Source organism: Erinaceus europaeus, chromosome 3 (assembly GCF_950295315.1).
Source record: "Erinaceus europaeus chromosome 3, mEriEur2.1, whole genome shotgun sequence".
Lineage (NCBI taxonomy): Eukaryota > Metazoa > Chordata > Mammalia > Eulipotyphla > Erinaceidae > Erinaceus > Erinaceus europaeus.
In genome coordinates this window covers 70,542,067-70,563,272 of record NC_080164.1, presented here as the reverse complement: position 1 = coordinate 70,563,272, position 21,206 = coordinate 70,542,067, and the positions used below count along the sequence as shown (strand labels likewise).

The window sequence follows — 21,206 nt, the reverse complement described above, 5'->3', positions numbered from 1 at the left end:
AATTCAAAATGCATTAACGAATTGAGTATCTGATATGAAACTACAAAATACATAGATGAACACACAGGTGAAACATGTCAGCACCTTAACATCAAAGATTCAACTCCAAGGCAAAATAAAGAATAAACAAGCAAGCTTTTGTCAGATAAAAAAGCTTGTAAATGTTGCAAGAAAATTCCACAAGGATAAAAGGCAACCAAGGAATCAGGAGAAGATATTTCTATATCATATACTCAACAAGGGATAACAAAATTTTTACAAAGAAATCATTCAATTCAACAACAGTAAAACAAACGACCCAGTTTAAAAAAAATGGGTGATTTAAACAGACTGTTTTCAAAAGACGACATTTAGATGGCTAACAGGCATGGGACAAAATGCTTCTTATCACTCACTTATGAGTGAAAAGTAAATTAAGGCCACAATGAGATAGCACCCACACCTCCAAGTATAGACTACATCAACAAAACAGGAAATGACAAGTAGTGTAAGGATGTAGAGAAAAAGGAACTCTGATATACTGTTGGTAGGAATGCAAACTGATACAGCCCCTATGGAACACAGTATGAACAAGACTTAAACAGATGAAAATGGAAATACCTTATGATCTTACAATATAAAGTATAAGCATATATTCTTTTTTATTATTATCTTTATTTATTTATTGGATAGAGACAGCCAGAAACTGAGAGGGAAGGGGGTAATAGAGAGGGAGAGAGACAGAGAGACATCTGCAACACTGCTTCACCACTTGCAAAGCTTTTCCCCCGCAGGTGGGGACTGGGGGCTTGAACCAGGGTCCTCGCGCACTGTAACATGTAATGCTCACCCAGGTGTACCACCACCTGGCTCCTTCTTAGCATATATTCAAAGGACATGAAAACACTAATTCAAAACGATATATGCACCTCTATGTTCACAGCTGCACTACTTACAATAACCAAAATATGAAAGCAACCTAAATGTCCAATAACAGATGGTTGGATAAAGAAGGAGTGGTAGTTTTTTTAATTATCTGAGAAGCATGTATTCATTATAGAAAAATCAATAATACAACAGGTGAAACACACACACATACACACACACACACACACACACACACGCACACACACACCCCACATCACATGGGGAAAGGGAATCCTTCATTTCCATACTGACATGACAGATACTGCTAGTAGTCTGTGACTATTTATTTTACATGTAACTCACATAAACCTGGACTGTGTTGGGGCCAGTCTAAGTATGGTGTTATATCTAAAAGAAACACAAGTATGCTATGAGTCTTGAAAAAATAAGGTAAACATCAAAGACTCCTGGGCCGGACAGTGGCATACCTGGTTAAGTGCACATATCATCATGTACAAGGACACATGTGCAAGGACCCAGGTTCAGCCCCCTCCCCACCCTGCTTCCCTCCTGCAGGAGTCTGCAGGTGTCTCTCTTTCTCCCTCTCTACTTCCCCTCCCCTCTCAATTTCTCTCTGTTCTGTCAAATAAAATTAAAGGAAGGAAAGAAGGAAGGAAGGAAGGAAGGAAGGAAGGAAGGAAGGAAGGGAAGAATGGAGGGAGGGAGGGAGGGAGGGAGGAAGGAAGGAAGTAAGGAAAGAAGGAAGGAAGGAAGGAAGGAAAGAAAGAAGGAAAGGAAGGAAGGGAGGGAGGGAGGAAAGAATGAAGGAAGGAAGGAAGGAAGGAGAAGGAAGGAAGGAAAGGAAAGGAAAGGAGGGAGGGAGAATGAAAGAAAGAAGTGGCTGCTTGTGGTGGATTTGTAGTGCTGGCATGGAACCCCAGGGGGGGGAAAAAAATCAAAGACTCCTGACACAAGAATTTGGTCTGTAACACTCCCTACACCCTTCTCAGAATCTTCTTTCCTTACCTGTCTGTAATAAGTTCCATATCATGTGGCCCTAATTCTGTCTCAGTTCTTCCTGCCTCCTCTCTTCTCCCCACTCTCCCTTTAAACTCTGATTATCCTCTTTCTTCCACCTTCTACAATATTATAATAAGCTCCTTCTCTTTTTTAAAATACAGTTTTTTTTGTTTCTTTTTATATTATTCTCCTGCTGTTATTCAAGTAACCATTAAAAATGTTCCAGCATCATGGCAGAGGAGAACCTAGAGGGGGTTAGACTGTTATGTGGAAAACTGAAAAATGTCACACATGTACAAACTACAGTTTTACTTTTGACTCTATATGATTAATTCCCCCAATAAAGGTTAAAAAATATTCCAGCAATGCAGACAAGTAACATTTCTGAAGAGAAGAGAAAGAAGATGGAAGGGGTATAAATGCTAAAATTAATAGTTTTATATAAATATGAATTTACAAAACATATGTTTCTTTTTATATTTTAGTTTTTCTTTTTATTTTTTAAAATATTTATTATTTATTCCCTTTTGTTGCCCTTGTTGTTTTATTGTTGTAGTTATGATTGATGTCGTTGTTGTTGGACAGGGCAGAGAGAAATGGAGAGAGGAGGGGAAGACAGAGAGGAGGAGAGAAAGACAGACACCTGCAGACCTGCTTCACCAATTATGAAGCGACTCCCCTGCAGGTGGGGAGCCGGGGGCTCAAACCTGGATCCTTATACCGGTCCTTGTGCTTTGCGCCACGTGCACTTAACCTACTGCGCTACCACCCGACTCCCAGTCTTTCTTTTTCTTCCTATTTTAAAATATTTTACCACCAGGGCTATTACTGGTACTTGGCACCTGCACGATGGCTCACAGCCATTTCTTCTCCCCCTTTTTTGATAGAGGATGAAAGATGGTGGTGGTGGGGGGAGACAGACAGACACATCTGTAGCACTGCTTCACTGCTTCTAAAGCTTTCCCCTTGCAGGTGGGGATGGGGGACTTAAATCCAGTTCCTCATGTATGGTGATGTAGTCCCCCTCTACTTTGGTATTCTTATTAATTTATTAAGACAATGAAGCAGAGGTTCAGTAATGTTGGCTTATTCAGTCACAGAGCTGCATTAGTACTAGAAGAGGACCAGTTAGGGCACCAGAGAGCAGCGCAGTTCTTCCTTGGCCTCACTGTGGACTATTCAGGGCAGAGGGGAGGAGATCAGATAATGATTAATTGAGCCAATCTCAGTGTAAAAGGAACTAGTAGGACACTGCTGGGGGGTTGTTAACAGACAAGCTTTCTTTGGGCACGCTAACGAAGAGGAGTTATCGAAGAGGAGTTATCTTTTAGGTACTTGAGAAAGAGAAGGGAAAGTTTCAGACTTTCAAGACTACTTATTTTTCCTTATGAGAGGTACAAGCAGAACACTTGATCTAGGAGCTTGCCAGAAACAACACGGGAAGAGTTCCTTTTACTTCCAAGGTCCATCATGACAGGACTGTATACATGAAAGAAATGCTTGTTTGTGTCAGTTCTGGTAGGTACAAAGATCATGGAGCATTCATTTGGCAAAGGAGAGAAATCCACTGGTGCTATTGGGTGATGGTGACAAAGCCAATCTCAGCTGTCAGTTCTCTGAGTTGTGAGGGTGCCAGAAAGTTGTGAATTCTGGGACAGAGAATTGCTAAGGCAATCATATTGTGCATGTAAGTGAGGATGTGTGTGTGTATGTGAGGGGGTTGAAGAGCAAAGGGAGGGAAAGTTCCAGAGTTGGAGGGTTCCTGAGTTCGAGAGTAAGAGAGAGTGCTTGTGCCGCCGCAAAGAGACAGCAGAGTTCTGTTTGGTGATTAGTTTGTCTTAGTTTATGAATCGTTGTTCCTGAATAAAGAAATACAGCTTCCCTGCCCAGCCGTCTCTGTTACCCGCCCGTGAAGCCAGCCCGGCCGGCTAGAGCCGTAGAAATTTTAACAATAGGAAAGCATGTGTGTATGCACTTGTCTTTCTATATATAAATTTCAAAGTGAAAGCAAACACTAGCCATCAGATAGAACAATGGCCAGGCTGTATTTTATACATAGTACCTACATTTCAACTGGTTTTGGGGAGTGGAAAGTTAAATGTGGAGTATGAATGGTAATGCTATCTATGCTCTGTAGGTTCTGCTATGACTTTGTAATCTGCTCTTCAGGGCTTTGGTCACTGACATATTCCTGGGACTCATTTCACAGAATGATTTCAAGACAGGACTGATCCTGAGTACAGTCACAAAGGTGATGATGGCCCATTAATAACTCATCTATGGCATAGTAGGTGGATTATAGCATGAGTCAATTCTCAGTTGGTTGGAACTGCCAAATGCCTTTTGGAGTTCTTTTTCTTCTCTCTCTCTCTCAGGAAGTCCTTATGCTACCTCAATATGATGCTTTGGTGGAGTCCTACCCACTTTCTTCTGGCCTTGGTGAGTGGTTGACCATTATAAATGTAATCAGAGACTAAATTGCGGAAAACAAATGCTACTTTGCTTTTGTACAGAGACAAGATGAAAGTAACAAATATTTTGTTAAAAATGCAATGTGTGCTTGAAGAATCAATATATATATTGCTTCCAGTGTTATTTCTGGGGCTTGGTACCTGCACTACAAATCCACTACTCCTGGTGACCATTTCTTCCATTTTTTCTTTATTGGATAGGACAGAGAGAAATTGAGAGGGGAGGGTAAGATAGATATGGGGGAAAGAAAGACACCTGCAGACCTGCTTCACCACTTGTGAAGTGATACCCCCCACCACCCCACAGGTGGGGAGCCGGGGGCTCAAACCGGGATCCTTGTGTGAGTCCTTGAATGTTGTACTATGTGTACTTAACCCAGTGCACCACTGCCTGGCCCCAAAGCAATATCTTTTTTTTTAAGTTAACATTTATTTTAAATTTTTATTATTATCTATATTATTGATAGAGACAGTCAGAAATTGAGAGAGAAGGGAGAAAGAGAGGGGAAGAGAGATAGAGATAACTGCAACACTGCTTCACCACTTACAAAGCTTTTCCCTACAGGTGGGGACTGGAGGCTCGAATCTGGGTCCTTGCACATTATAACATGTGCCCTCAATGTGCCCTCAACCAAGTATACCACCAGCCAGCCCTGAAGCAATATCTGAGCCTGGCTTTATATTGAACTTTAACCATAACACCCCTTTTTTTGTTTAGACAACACAGAAATATTTGAAGGTAAAAAACAAGTTTGAAATGGTTAGGAAAGACTCTCATAATTGTACTTTGCAAACCAATTACTAAAGGGGAATCAATTCTGACTGGAATATTGTTAGTATTAAAAATTTCACCCTTGGTGGTCGGGCGGTAGCGAAGTGGGTTAAGCGCACGTGGCGCAAAGCCAAGGATCAGCATAAGGACTCCGGTTCGAGCTCCCGGCTCCCCATCTACAGGGGAGTTGCTTCACAGGCGGTGAAGCAGGTCTGCAGGTGTCTATCTTTCTCTCCCCCTCTCTGTCTTCCCCTCCTCTCTCCATGTTTCTCTGTCCTATCCAACAACGAACGACATCAACAACAATAATAACCACAATAAGGCTACAACAAGGGCAACAAAAGGGGGGGAAAAATGGCCTCCAGAAGCAGTGGATTCATGATGCAGGCACTGAATCCCAGCAATAACCCCGGAGGCAAAAAAAAAAATTCACCCTTTAAGTGAACTCTGCTTTATGGTTTACATGTGAAAATAAATTTACATACAATACACTGAAACTGCACTATGTTCCTTGAACTGCCTTGGACTTCAAAGAATGAAGTCTAGGTAGAGCCACAGACCTCTTTTTTTTTTTTTTTTTCTTTTTCCCAATAACGGTAGCTACTCTCTGCCCTAATCCAATTTTCTAGCCCCTTTCTCTACTCTGTACTATGATGGTGGTGCTGAGGATTGAACCTGGGATCTTAGAGCCTCAGGAATGAGGGTCTTTTTACATAACCTTTATGCTGTCTCCCCCACCTTTCCTGCTGAGATTTATTTTGTGCTAGCTCATTGAGTTCCTTCATACGATCTAAGTGACTAGTCCTGACCTTTCAAAAGCATGGGAAACCTGTATCATACAAATACTTCTGGGTCTCAGTCTCCTAAGGGAGGCTGGGGGGTATCCTTCCCTGCTACTCCAGAAAGACTGGAAATGAGTGCAGCCTGAAATGTTCCTCAGATGTGACCATGAGCTATAAGCTCAGACCAATAGGGACTTAGAGGTTATACAGGCTCTGGTGTTAAATATAAATATCTATTTATATATGGGCCCTGGAGCAGGTTGATGGAGGTAGCTAATTTTAGACACAGATTTTTTTTTTTTAAATAAGAATGGGAGTCACTCCCTGCCCTAATCCAACTTCCTAGCCCTTTTCTCTACTCTGACACCATTCTCTCAGACAGTATTCTCATCCATCCTCAGGCTAGCCACCATACTCAAGGAAAACTACTATAGTTGTATGCCCCCCAGGAACATGCCTAAAATGGTTCTCCTAACTTTCTTCTACACTAAAATCCCTAATCTCATCTGCTCTGATCCTACTCTTTGGTTCCTGTTCATTAACCATCTTGTCTCAACTTAGGTCATGCCACCTTCCAGACACCAAGTTATAGATATTACCATGACTTCTTTCTGACTTCTCTGGGCAGACAACCTCACCAGTGTGTCCTTGGTCCTCACACCTCCAGAGCTCTGGTTTACTAGGGAAAGATTGAAACACGATGGGGAGTATGGATCGACCTGTCAGTGCCCATGCTCAGTGGAGAAGCAATTACAGAAGCTAGAACTCCTACTTTCTGCACCCCAAAAACAACCTTGATCCATACTTCCAGTGGGGGAGAAGTGATAGGATGAAGGTAAGACGCTCTGCACTCCAGCTCCATCAATACCCAGAGAGAGAGAAGCAAAAGGAGAGGGACATATGGAGGTAGTTTTGTTGTCATGAGTGTCTATGAGGAGAAGAGAGTATTGAATCAGGAGAAAAAGGGGGCAATTATGTATAAATGTAGACAGATAGTTGTAGAGTTGATGTTTGGCTCATGTCTACAACCTTAGGGGAACTGTGGTGGATTGCAGTGGGGAGACTGAAGACTCAGAACTCAGGTAGTGGGAATAGTGTGGATTTAAACCCCTGCTGACATGTACTTTTGTAAAAAAAAAAAAAAAAAAAAAGTCTAGGTAGAAAGGTGAAGTATCCAGAAACACGTTGCTGAATCAGACCTCCCCAGAGAGACATTCTGGCTTATTTACACTCTCTTATTTTACTAATAGGAACAAGACCATGTCTGGTGGCCTGAGAGTTCAGGAATAGTCTAGCCTGCTTTAAAGATGATCCCGTCTCACTCAGCACAACCTATGGGCTGCAGATGTGGTCAGGATGGAACTGGGAAGTGTCAAGGGATGTTAAATGAACACAAATGATTGCCCTTCAGCGGAAACAACAGACTAAGAGACTCTCCTGAGAAAAGCTGTGCTTAGGAGATAAATAGCCCCACTTGGAGAAGACTTAGAAAAACACAAACACAAACAAAACTTTGCAGGTGCATATCTGAACCAAACACCTGAATGGCTGTACATAAACCTTTGACTGTATGAAGCCACACAAACCTGGATATAAGTGATAGCGTAGACTCCAAGGAGCAGCCACTCATGAATGGTTATATTTCTGAAAATGCTACAGAAGAAAAAACCCATTAAAGTCACAAGACAAGGGGTTATTCCTCTGAGTTAAAATAGCAGAGTCCTCTAGAGGAAGAATCCCACTTCCTCTGCCAACAAGCGATCCTGCTGCCAATTGTGTTTGAGATGAGCCTGCCTATTAACTAATGATGCATGGTCTTTCCTCTGTTCTTTGATGGAAAGTCTTATTTTGGCAGTCTTGGTATCTACCACTGACAAAAACTTGGCTTAGTTTAAAAAGAAAAAAACCAACTCCCTTCATAAATTCTTCAACTTAATAAGACAATGCTTATCTGTTTTATCTGTTTTTGTGTTAATTGTATGTCTCCTCAAATTTAATGGCTCATCTTTTAATTACCTACGTGGTTTTCCCATTTCCAAAAACGGGAAATTACCCTTTCTGTAAATTTCAACTGGGTCTTTAGAGGAGGACCAAGAAAACAATTTAGGAAATGACAATTTTGGAAATGACAATTCTATGAAGACAATGACATGCTTGTGTGTCTTCTATACTTGTGTTTTTCATTAACAGTTACAAAGAGTGGCATACTCTAATAAATTTGGTCATCTTAAAAGACCTTTGCATTTGTTTCTGTTGGCAGTAAATTTTTTGTTTATAAAATATGACAACTACATTTTAGGACAGTTAAATAAAACATCTGAGCTTTACTGACTGACTGAAGGTCTGAATATATGGCTATTTCATATATTTATAACTTAAGATGATAGTAGCCTTCATCTAGTGCTCTGGTTGTTTTTCATATTAAAAAGAAATTAATTTGTCAGTATGATTAAATTGGGCAATTTAATTAGGTACAATACTAATGTAAGACTAACAATAAAAAATTCTTTTTTCTTCCTGACATTTAAACTTTACTTAACATTTTTCAATTTAGCAATTTAGTAGTAGGGATATGCCCTCTCAATAAGCCAGTTGTGTACAAAATTGGGTACTTAGTAAGCATTTGAGGTTATTCTCAAAATGATTTTCCTGTAAAAGATGTTAGTTCTTGTTCAACTACAAGTAACATCTCAAATACAGTTCATTTCATCTGTAGGAGAAACTGGATTTTGGAGTTGTGTTCCTCAAACCTGGTCTTGATTACTGTTTCAACTCCTGTTTATATAATTCTACACAATTTTGGCAGTATGCAGGAGCGCATACCAGGGTGTTGGCTTTTATGAATCTCCTGGGATGTGGATGTCAAGCTGACTGGATGAACTCTGGCCACAAATCCCAGACAAGCACAATGACTCTATTTATTCAGACTTGGCTGCCTGGATGCAGATTGACTCTGTGGGTAATACATTTTCACAGGCCAAGAACTTCAACATCAACTAAGCTGATCGGAAAAAAGAAGAATGCACCCAAAGAAGTAGAATTGGGCTGTAAAAACCTCCTATATTTTTATTCCACGTCTGCATATCATTCAGCTAATTCATTTGGTCACTGGTTGACACATACTGCCAATGGCTTTAGAGGTCCTTTTTAAAAGCTCTGCCTTTTGTTATGCAAGCCCCATATTACAAAGGAGTAAGGGGGAAAATGAATAGCATCCATTACAATAGGCAATTTGCTTTTAGTGTCACACTCACAACTGATGTTAGTTATCTGATGACCTCTATGTTAAAAAGCAGAGTTTTTACAGGGATGCTTCTTGTGCCTCTTGGTAAGAAACCAAAGATAACAAAAATCAACAACACATGAGTTCAGTGCTCAGAGCAATGCCACCTATAATCTTGTTATCTCAATACAATAAGATTTTAGATTCATTCTGAGAAGACTGAAGTTCTTTCTTTCTGCTTTCCTCTTTCTTTCTTTCTTTCTTTTTTTTGAGAGCCATCATTAGTACTCTATGCATTAGTGATAAAAATTGGCTCTTTAATTTAAAGATTTATGGTAACTACCTCACTATCTATTAAATTGATTGTATGCTCTCCAAATATTGATTTGGGGATTAAAAGGTAACTTTTAATCTCTTCACTGTGGAAAAATAAATTATGTCAGGAGGGAAATTTTCCTCTACAGATTATATCCAGTGATCACTGCCTGTAAAATTAAAATTGTCAGTGTAAGTGGATAAACCATGCTCATTTAAAAAGAAAAATGCAGTTATATAATTAAAATGAAAAGATTGCCTAATATGTGTGGGTAATATAATTACTAGAAGCTGCAGGCACATACTTAGACTTTCAATTTGGTTCCCTGCTTTTTTGCTTTCCCAGAGCATATGTATTTGTCTTCTCTGAGCACCACAGTGCAGGGTATTTTGATTGCTCTTTGCTAAAAGACTTTTTATGTCATCAATGGGCTTCATTACTCTGGGCCAACTTTTTCAGATATACATATGTATCTGAAAGGCGGAGGGTGTGGAAGACACCATAGCACTGAAGCAGTTATGGTAGGGAGGGAGTCAGGGTTGAACCTCCCATCTCTCTCTGTCTCACTACTGAAGAGTGAAAAAAACCAAGCCAGTAGTAGTGGAATCACACATACTACTATAATCAGAAAAAAAAAAAAGCAATGCATAACTTCCTAGCTAACAAATAAGACAAAACACAACTCCAACCATTTTTAATTGAAAAAGGAAAAGAGGTGGGACCAAGTTGATGTACTAATAGTTTCTGTTTTCTTTTGCCTCCATAGCAATGCAAATTTATGACAGGAAAAAACCTGCATAAAGACTAGCAGAGAGGGTGTTGGGGACCCAGTGCATAATACTGAGGAAGGATTTGAGGAGCTGGTGGGAATGGTGTGGAGACACCTACTATGAGGAGATAAGAAATTGTATGTACCCCTGTGCCAGCAACTGTCTTATAAACTATTATTTTCTCAATAAAATTATTAAACAATCAAACAGGAAATTGGTTTGGATCTCAGACAAACTTCTTTAGCAAACAATAAAAATTCAGCATCCAGGCTTAGAGAATGTGCAGACTCACTCTTCAAGGTAAAAAAGCCACTTGACATCATTTCACTCTGTTCTTCAGAATAAGAAAGAGAAAAAGAGAGAGAGAGAGAGAGATATGAGATGCCTCTAATACACAGAACTTTAACTGAGTGAGTATGGGTGAGCTGAACTGAAACCCCCCACCCCAATCTGATTCTAATTTGTGTCCACAACATTAAACAACAGAGGTGAGAAACAAAAGCAACAAACCATATGATTTCACTAGTGAATTCTGCCAACTATCTAAAAAAGAATTAGCATTAATCTTCAGAACAATATCCCTTATGAACAAAAAAAAAGACAACTGTGGAAAGCTGGAATGATCTTAGACTGTTGGGAGGAGTACCAAATGGCATAACCATTTGGTTAAATGGTTTGGGAACACATCCTTAGGTTGAAAACATACACCTGATGGTTCAGATTTCCCCACATGCTTACTAGACTTTATAGGAACGTTAATAATGACACTATTGTACTACCCCCAAATAGTCTCATGCCCATGAGCAGTAGTAAGGTAAGCAAATGAGAAGGTAAATTATGACATATGCACATATGGGTCCACTTGCATATCAGATGTTAGGCTCAGGAAAAAACTACTAAAGTCATGAGCCCCTTGGAATACACCTAAAAAAGACCTAATAGCTTTTTCCAAAGCGGAGACCCCAAATCTTCATCTGCAATATTCCAGCCTTTAGGTTCATGATTAGTCAACAATTTGTTCTGCTTTATAGCTTAACTCTTTCAGCCACCAGGTTCCAGATGCTACTGGACTTCCCTGGACAGACAACTCCACCAATGTGTCCTATAGCCCTGCTTCCCCAGAGCCCTGCTCCACTAGGGGAAAGAGAGAGATAGGCTGGTAATATGGATCAACCTGTCAACACCCATGTTTAGCGGGGAAGCAATTACAGCAGCCAGACCTTCCACCTTCTGCACCCTATAATGACCATGGATCCATATTCCCAGAGGGATAAAGAATAGGAAAGCTATCAGGGGAGGGGATGGGATATGGAGTTCTGGTGGTAGAAATTGTGTGGAATTGTACCCCTTTTATCCTATGGTTTTGTTGGTGTCTCCATTTTATAAATTAAAAATTACAAAATAAAGAAAAATAAAATAAAATGTGATGTGACAATGAAAACAAATTTCATTACATGTAACAATATGCATGCGTCTCACAAACATAATGCTGAATGAAAGAAGTCAGAAACAACAGAGTAAATACATATTATTTCACTAATATAAACCCAAAACCAAATACAATTACTGTATGATGTTAGAAAACAGGAGAGTAGCTATTATTCTGGTGGGTGGTGAATGGACATGGTTGTGGGGTATCTGAGTAGCTAGTCATGACTATATCTTGATCTGGGTGCAGGTTACATAGGTGTGTGTGGTATGAATATTGCCAAGTTGTGTTCTGAAATTATGTACATTTTTCTCTTTCTGCAAAATTTAACAATAACCTATTTAAAAGAATCCTAGTGGATATGATAACATGAGGATATTGTTGAGCTCAACTTCTGAGCAGGTAGCAGACTTTGAGGATCTACTCTTACTTTCACCTTTACAAATGGGGATGTTGAAGTAGGGAGTTCAGGGATGGAGGAGCAGGTTGTACAGCTCCTGAGTAGCATGAAGCCAGGGAGCAGGGCTGTTGGGTAAGAATTCTTACTCACTAAGCTAGTCTGTCTCTTTATCTTTTTAAAATTTTATTTTTTATTAGAAATTTATCAGTATTTTTGAAAATCGTAAAATTCCAAAGGTCTGTTTATCTTTAGAGAACACACAGGCAATAAGATGAAGCAAATCTTAATCAGAAGCATTCAAATATCTGAGGGGTGAAACCAATTTAGAAAGTGCAAAAAGGTATGACAAATCGAAGCGTTTGTGAATGGTTACTCATGACAGTATTTAGACATATGTTAGTGACCAACAGCCACAAAGCAAACCACCTATCATGGAAGAAAAGGTTAAGGTTATTAAACCTAGGGAATGCATATTTATTTTTCAAAGATTATGGGTTATGTCAATTGATTATATTTAGAAGAATCATTTGTATTAAATGATTTCTTAGTTCTTAATGCCAGAGAAATGCAGAATTTGCATGTGTGAGGCTCTACTCATTCAGAGCACTTTTTTTGGGGGGGAGGTTTGAAGAGAAAAAATATACTCTACTATTATTCTTTTTATGTGTGTGTGTGTGTGTGTGTGTGTGTGTTTATTTGCCATCAGGGTTATTGTTGGGCCTACATGATGAATCCACTGCATCTGGTGGCTATGCTTCCCTCCCTCCTTCCCTTCCTTCCTTCCCTCCTTCCTTCCTTCCTTCCTTCCTCCCTCTCATCTCCCTCTCCCTCTCCCTCTTTCTTTCTTTCTCCTTTCTATTTGATAGGACAGAGAGAAATTGAGAGGGGTGGGGGAGATAGGGAAGGAGAGGGACAGAAAGACACCTGCAGTATTTGCTTCACTGCTTGTGAAGCTTTCCCCTTGCACATGGGGAGCTGGGGCTTGAACACAGTAATATGTGTGCTTAACTGGATACACAACCACCCAGCCCCCACTACTTTTTCTTTTCTTTTTTTTTTTTTTTTAGAAGAATGAGAATTATGACTTTGTGATTAGGCCACAATATAATTATAGGCCCAAACAGGATAACTTAGTTAGTGTTTAAGATCAATCACTTAAACAACCATATAAAAAACCACTGTCTGGAGTTTTAATTAAAAGAGAGGACTACTATATAAAAATCATTTACTGGGAGTCGGGCGGTAGCACAGCAGGTTAAGCACAGGTGGTGCTAAGTGCAAGGACCAGCGTAAGGATCCCATTCCGAGCCCCCGGCTCCCCAACTTCAGGGGTGTCACTTCACAGGTAGTGAAGCAGGTCTGCAGGTATCTTATCTTTCTCTCTCTATGTCTTCCCCTGAAGACATACATACAATGACAACATTAATAACAACAACAATGAAAAAACAACAAGGGCAACAAAAGGGAAAATAAATAAATAAATAAAATCATTTACTTTGTTAGCTGCTTTTATTGCAATAGATATGAACGTGTACATACAAAAGGACCAAATGCAAGAATAAAGGATCTGACCTGCCTATTCACAATATATTATCAGTAGCTACAGATTGTAACGGAGTGCCCAATAAAGCAACATGAGTCAAACTAAAAGTTTTTATTACCCAAGAGAACATGTGTAATGTATCCTTTAAAATTAAATTTTCAATACTAGTTGGAAGGGAAATATGCACTCCTATGTTCACAGCTGCATTATTCACAATAGCTAAGAAGTGGCAGTAGCTTGAATGTCCATTAACAGATGAGTGGATAAAGAAATGATGAGGGAGTCGGGCGGTAGCGCAGTGGGTTAAACGCAGGTGGCGCTAAGCGCAAGAACCGGCTTAAGGATCCCGGTTCGAGCCCCCCGCTCCCCACCTGCAGGGGAGTCACTTCACAGGCGGTGAAGCAGGTCCGCAGGTGTCTGTCTTTCTCTCCCCCTCGCTGTCTTACCCTCCCCTCTCCATTTCTCTCTGTCCTATCCAACAAAGACATCAATAACAACAACAATAATAACTACAATGATAAAACAACAAGGGCAACAAAAGGGAATAAATAAATTTAAAAAAAAGAATTAAAAAAAAAAAGAAATGATGAGGGGCTGTGAAGGTATTATAATGGTTATGCAAAAAGACTTTCATGCCTGAGGTTCTGAAGTCCCAGGTTCAATCTGCAGCACTGCCATAAGTCAGAGTTGAGCAATGTTCTCATTTCTCTCTCTCTCTAATTAAAATAAATAAATGAATAAAATATTTTAAAAAGCAAATTATGGGGAGTATATATTCAGTGGAATATTAATCTGTGATTAAAAAAGATACTGTGCTCTTTGGAACAAAATGGATGGAACTAGAATTGACTGTGCTTAGTGAAGTTAAGTAAGGAGGTGTGTGTGCGGGGGACATAGCCAAACTGTCAAAGACTTTGTGAGAATAGGGGTCAGGTGGTGGCGCACTAGGCTAAGTGCACATAGCATAGTATGAAGATGAAGTGCAAGGACCTGCGCAGGGATCCTGGTTCAAGCCTCCAGTTCCTCACCTGCAAGGGGTCGCTTCGCAAGTGGTGAAGCAGTTCTGCAGGTGTTCATCTTTCTCTCCCCTCCCCTATTATCTCCCCCTCTTCTCCTAATTTCTCTCTGTCCTATCCAATAAAAAAAAGAAAAGAAAAGAAAAAGAAAAAAAAAAAAACACTGGCCACCAGGAGCAGTGAAGTGCCCCAGTGGTAACTCTGGAGGCAAAAAAAAAAAAAAAAAAGACTTTGTGAGAACTATAGAAGTTGGCTGAGGAGGGGGCATTGGTGGTAGGCATGGTGTGAAACTATACACCTGCAATCATATACTTTTACAAACCATTATTAAATCACTAGTAAAAAAATAAAACTACAAAAATGAAAAGCTATCCTAAAAAATAAGAGCCCTCAGTGAAATCATATCCTGGAAGTAACTCAGGAAATTCTTTCTGAAATAAGAAATCTTATTGAATGAAATAGTCTTTGGATCTTTTATAATATAAAGTATACACAATTTACACACTTGGTATAACTTCATATTCAACATATCTATCTGGAATTATCATTGGGAAAAACAGAAAATGATAATATTGTTATTTTAAGAATATTAATTTAAGAATATTAATCCTGGATTCGGGACCTCATGCTTGAGGGTCCAATGTTCTATCTACTGAGCTACCTCTTGGGCTGCTAGTATAATTTTCGTTATAGTAATGTTAAAGGAACCAAAATCAGGAGCGAGGTATTGCTCCAATTACGCTAAGATTTTTGTGAGATAGATATCTGATTGCCCTGTGTGCACCTAGAAACAGACTGATCAATTTCTCAAAGAAAATTCTGAGCTGCCCTCCTTGCTTAGCATTCCTTCAACTGGAGTTTTTCTACTTGCTAATTCTGTTTCCAGATTCTACTTTTTTTTTTTTTTCCTGGCCTATGGTGGTGCAGGGCATTGGACTTGGGACTTTCAAGCCTCAGGCATGAAAGTCTCTTTGCGTAACCATTATGCTATCAACCCCTGCCCCGGTTCCAGATTCAAGTTCCATTTCTGTCAAGTTCAGTCCCTTCCTTGGTGCCTTACCTACTCTCATCAGCTGATCAAACTCTTCTGTGACCTTGCAGTCACATACTGTTCAGTTCTCCCTAGGAATTTTCCTTTGACTTGTATTTCACCTCTGTATTTTTTCTCCATACATCACGAACAATTGCAAATCTAGACAACTGAATTGCTTGCATAGCATTCTAGGCTCCCTTTGTATAAAATTCACTACTTTTAAGATCAACTGAATAGTGCAGGCATCCTGCATTGTGTATAAAAATAACTTATAAACCTCTCTCAATTGCTTTTTTTTTTTTTTTTTTTTGCCCCCAGGGTTATTGCTGCGGCTCAGTGCCTGCACCATGAATCCACTGCTCCTGGAGACCACTTTTTAAATTTTTTCCTCCAGGGTTATTGCTGGGCTCGGTGCCTGCACCATGAATCCACTGCTCCTGGAGGCCATTTTATCCCCCCTTTTCTTGCCCTTGTTGTTGTAGCCTTGTTGTGGTTATTATTGCCATTGTTGATATTGTTCGTTGTTGGATAGGATAGAGAGAAATGGAGAGAGGAGGGGAAGACAGAGAGGGGGAGAGAAAGACAGACACCTGCAGACCTGCTTCACCACCTGTGAAGCGACTCCCCTGCAGGTGGGGAGCCGGTGGCTCGAACCGGGATCCTCACGCCGACGCTGGTCTTTGTGCTTTGAGCCACATGCGCTTAACCCACTGCGCCATCGCCCGACCCGAGGCCACTTTTTTCCCCCTTTTGTTGCCCTTGTTGTCCATCGGTGTTATAGTTACTATTATTGTTGTTGGATAGGACAGAGAGAAACTGAGAGAGGAGGGGAAGACAGAGAGGGTGAGAGAAAGACACCTGCAGACCTGCTTCACCGCCTGTGAATTGACTCCCCTGCAGGTGGGGGGCCGGGAGCTCCAACCAGGATCCCTATGCAGGTCCCTGCGCTTTGCGCCATGTGCACTTAACCCACTGCGCTACCACCCGGCCCCCTCGATTGTCTTTATAACTATCACATTTATTCAAACTTGACAAAATACAATTTAGGTATGAGAAAAAGGAAATAGAAGTGTAGAAAAACCTGTCTTTAGTGTTTTCAAACTTGCTTTAAGACAAACAGTTGCTGAAAAGCAGAAGTGATAGTGATGAATGTTAAGTGGATATTTTTTCACTTTAACTGACTGATCAGAAGAGTATTTATAAACCCCTGACTGATGTTTGGAGCTGATAAATCAACACTATGGGAGAACATTTCAAGCACATTTATCATTCAGGACAAACAGTCTATTCTGAGCATGATTATTTTTTATTCATCATTTCAGTTCACCTCTGTGTTAGCTTCTTCTCAGTGTTAATAATATCTGTATAAGACTTCTCAATATTTAATGTTACAGCTTGCCTGTTGCATGCCAATGAGGTTAAGAACCCATGTCTGAGCTCCAGAAAGCCAGTTAGCTTCACAAAATAAGAAAATTCTATTTTATATTGAAATCTACTATGAGTCAGCTTCCTTACAAATACTTATTGTTGTGTTCAGTGTCATAAAAGTCGCAGAATTACATTTTTTTTTTCTTGTCAGCAGGGTTATTGCTGGTACTTGGTGCCTGCACTAAAAGTCCACTGCTCCTGGGGCCATTTTTTCCCCACTGTTGTAGAATTACAATTTTTAAGGGAGATCAAAGATATTTTAATGGACTACCCAAACTGTGGGCAGAAATGTTCATAACTGAAGAGCAGATACCACCCATCTGAGAGAATCTGTATGACTTAGTTAATACACTAGGTTGGCAGCATCATGTAACATTCAGAAAGAACCATCAGAGGGAATCTTACTTGTTCATTGTCCTCTTCATCGCTACTTAGCTTAAGGTCATCTTCCAGCATTCTGAAAAAAGGTACAAAGAGACAGAAATATTTAGCAAATTCAAAATAATTCAGCACCAATATACCTTTAGTATAGCAATGTTGTTAGTTTATTTTTTCTATTTAAAAACAAACAAACAAACAAAATGTTTCCTTTTGAGCCCTTTTCCACTGGAACACAACAACCACAATGAAAATTAACCCTCATGGGGAGTCGGGTGGTAGCGCAGCGGGTTAAGCGCAGGTGGGGCAAGGTCGGGCGCGAGGACCTGCGCAAGGATGGGCGCAAAGACCGGCGCAAGGATCCTGGTTCCAGCTCGGCATATTCCAATGGACCTTGGGGTTCCAGGAATTGTTTTGAAAACCACTGAAGGAGTCCATGTGCTCCAAAGGCCTCACTGTCTTCCTTACAGTCACTGTCTAAAGGCCACGACCCCAAAATGTGCCTATCATTAGTCTACTCTGAATTGCTTTTTTTTTTTTTTTAAGTTGAGTGACAGGGCCTTGTGCCTTTGCAATTCCACTGCTCCATGTAGACAACTTCCAACCCTTCAATGCCTGACAGAGAGGGAAAAAAAGAGAGACACAGAAAAAGAGAGGTAGGGAGAGAAGAAAAGATACCACAGTGATGTCCCCATGCGGTGCTAGGGCTTGAAGTCCGGTCTTTGTACATGGTAGAGTGTGCATTCTATTAGGTGAGCTCTCTCTCCCATTTCTACCAATGGCCCCCCGATAGTCTGAAAAGTAATTTCCATGACTTCTGGAGTAAACTTGGAGGAAAAGATCTGTCTGGGGAGGGCACAGACCCTCTACCCTGACCGTATATCTGGTACAACTCACTTAGTTCCCCTCCCCCATTTCTAATTTCTCCCCCCACCATTTCTAATTCCTAAAATGAAGGGTTATGTTAGACTGTCTCTAAGGCTCAATTCTGATACAGTGTCCCTGAATTTAGAAAATAAAATCCCTTTGTTTTCTGAAGTAGGATATTCTTGACAGCACAACTGAGAAATTTCTAAGCCAATTTTGGTGACCATGAGGACACTTATTCTGCTCCTGAGGCAGGCCATATGCTGACATCTTCAGTTTTTTTTTTTCCCCTCCCTGTTCCTCTGATGTCTATGTCTTGATAGTCTGGGAGTGAAAATAAGGTCAGACTGACCTCCCTCCAGTCTCTTTCTCAGGGACTAAGTGATAAGTGCACAGAGATGTGAAAAACTAAAGGTGGAAATTTCATAGATTTTTTTTTCCTCCCAATGAAGGCTGTGAAGCACTCCTGAAACCTACAAATATCAACAGATAGAGGATGAATGCCCTGCTGCCCTTTCCTCCTACTTCTACTCCTATTCTTTTTCTGGGCCCTTTTTTACTATAGGGGAGGAGGAGGGAAGGGGCACTAACTTTATGTATACTTTATATGCTCCAATGGATATCTATTTTACCTGTAATAAATCTATTATCACTACTTTTCCATATTTTTGGTTCACTGGAAAGAAGGAGCGAAGCTGGGAAAATGGGAGTCTTTGGGAAGTAGGGATCTAGGGACAGTTTGATGGGGATAGCAGGGGGTGCCTTGGGATCTGCTTCCCTGGACATAGGATGGAACTCTTGACCTCTATTGCCTTTTTCTTTTTTTGCCTCCAGGGTTACTTCTGGGGCTCAACGCCACCACTATGAATCCACTGCTCCTGGAGGCCATTTTTTCCCTCTTCTTTTCACTTGATAGGGTGAGAGAAATTAAGAGGGGAGGGGACACAGAAAGGGAGAAAGATTACTACTTGTGAAGCATCCCTCCTTCATTTCGGGAGCAGGGACTTGAACAGGGTCACTGCGTGGGTCCTTGCACATAGTACCATGTGAGCTTAACCAGGTACACCATCACCCAGCCCCTTGCCCAGTGGGGAGACCCCTACAATGTGAGAAGGAAGGTGTACAATGGAAGGGGACCCCAATTGACCTCTTGAAGGTCACCTGACTATTGTGAGGCTGCCTACTATCTTGGGAACAGCTAGTTAACCTTTGTTAATTGAGCCTAAGTGTTTTTATCTAACTGAAATGTTTCCCTTGAGAAGGAGGTAAGGTTGATAACTCAGCTCTCTGGTAACATCTCCTTACAGGGTATTGCTATTCTACCAGTGGAAGATATATCAGACACATCATTCTTTCATTATTTAAACCACAGGCAAACAGGCAAAATATCAGCAAAGATTGTAGAACTTTATCCTCAAATACTCTTCATATCCATTTGGCAGTCATTCATTTCCCTCAACCTCACAAATTTGTACACTTAGCTTCAAAGAGAAGCAACATCATGAGATTTTATTATTCTACTGTTTGAGAAGAACATAGGAAAGGGAGTGTGTTTTGTTAGTTTCTGATGAGGAGCCCCTTGAGTGTGCAAAGCATAACACCAGTTTGTTGGCTGGGCTGGTGCACTTTTTTTTTTTTCCTTACCATAAAGGACAGATGTCTATCTGATGAATTTGACCAGAGAAGCAACAGAATCTCTTGTTATCACACCTTACTCACTCTTTGGGGTAAGTTGACAACAGCAGGTTTGATTTCAGGGATGCTCTGTAAACATTCTGTGTTCTAAGTGTGGGTTGTCCTGCCCCTGGGTGGGGAGATGGAGATGGAAGGGAGCCATGCTGTTAGATGGAAGTCATATTAGGGGTGACTGAGAACTTTCACCTTTATGTGAGCAACAGCATCTGAAGGCCATTGTCGAACAGAGCAGAAAACCTCAACATACTCCCCAAACATGGGATCTCAGCATGGCTGCTTTGCTAACCTAGTTACCACATGAACCTGGTATTGACAGTAAGCACAAAAGTAAAAACAAACAAACAAACAACAAAAAACACCAGTGTTTTCTCTTTAAGGTAGCCAGCAGAGTCAATTTTTGCTTATTTAAAGCATGTTTCAGACCTGCAAGATAGCTCACTTGGATAGTGCACTTGCTTTGTCAAGTGCATGACCCAGGTTCTAGACCGGCCCCAACTGTACTCAAAGAAATACTGTGATGTCTTTTTATTTCTTATTGTTGATATAATATTGATTTATAAAATTGTAAGATAATAGGAGCATAATTCCATATGGTTCCCACAGCAAGGGTTCTGTATCCCAACCCCCTCCATTGGAAATTGCAGTATCTCTCCCCAGATCACCAATATGGGCTGGTTCTATAACTATACTGTTATGTCGTTCTCTCTGTCTCTCTCTTTTTTTTTTTTTTTTGCCTCCAGGGTTATTGCTCGGGCTTGGTGCCTGCACCACGAATCCACTGCTCCTGGAAGATATTTTTTTCCCCTTTTGTTGCCCTTGTTGCAGTTATCATTGTTGTTTTTGTTGCTATTATTATTGATGTTGTTGTTGGATAGTACAGAGAAAAATGGAGAGAGGAGGGGAAGAAAGAGATGAGGAGAGAGAGAGACACCTGCAGACCGACTTCACCGCTTGTGAAGCAACCCCCTGCTGGTGGGGAGATGGGGACTTGAGCTAGGATCCTTACACTGGTCCTTGTGCTTTGCACCATGTGCACTTAACCCGCTGTGCTACTGCCTGACCCCCTGTATCTATCATTCTATCTGAATATGTTGGCCTACAGTGGTGAAACCCCAGTGACAATCAAAATAATACAATAAAACTTATTACTATAGTAACAATAAATGACAATTATTTTTTTAAAAGCATACAAATAAACAGGGTTCTGTTTGACCATC

The 21,206-nt window shown here is 40.5% G+C and overlaps 1 protein-coding gene across 6 annotated transcripts in view; it reads right to left on the bottom strand.

Moving 5' to 3' along the window:
- AFF3 (ALF transcription elongation factor 3) overlaps window positions 1–21,206 on the bottom strand; it is a 554,707-nt gene that overhangs the window by 112,486 nt on the left and 421,015 nt on the right. For all 6 annotated transcript variants that reach the window (XM_060187453.1, XM_060187456.1, XM_060187452.1 and 3 more), the window contains one exon: window positions 17,455–17,506. In XM_060187453.1, the coding sequence (XP_060043436.1) occupies window positions 17,455–17,506 (52 nt within the window). The remainder of the gene's footprint in view (window positions 1–17,454; window positions 17,507–21,206) is intronic.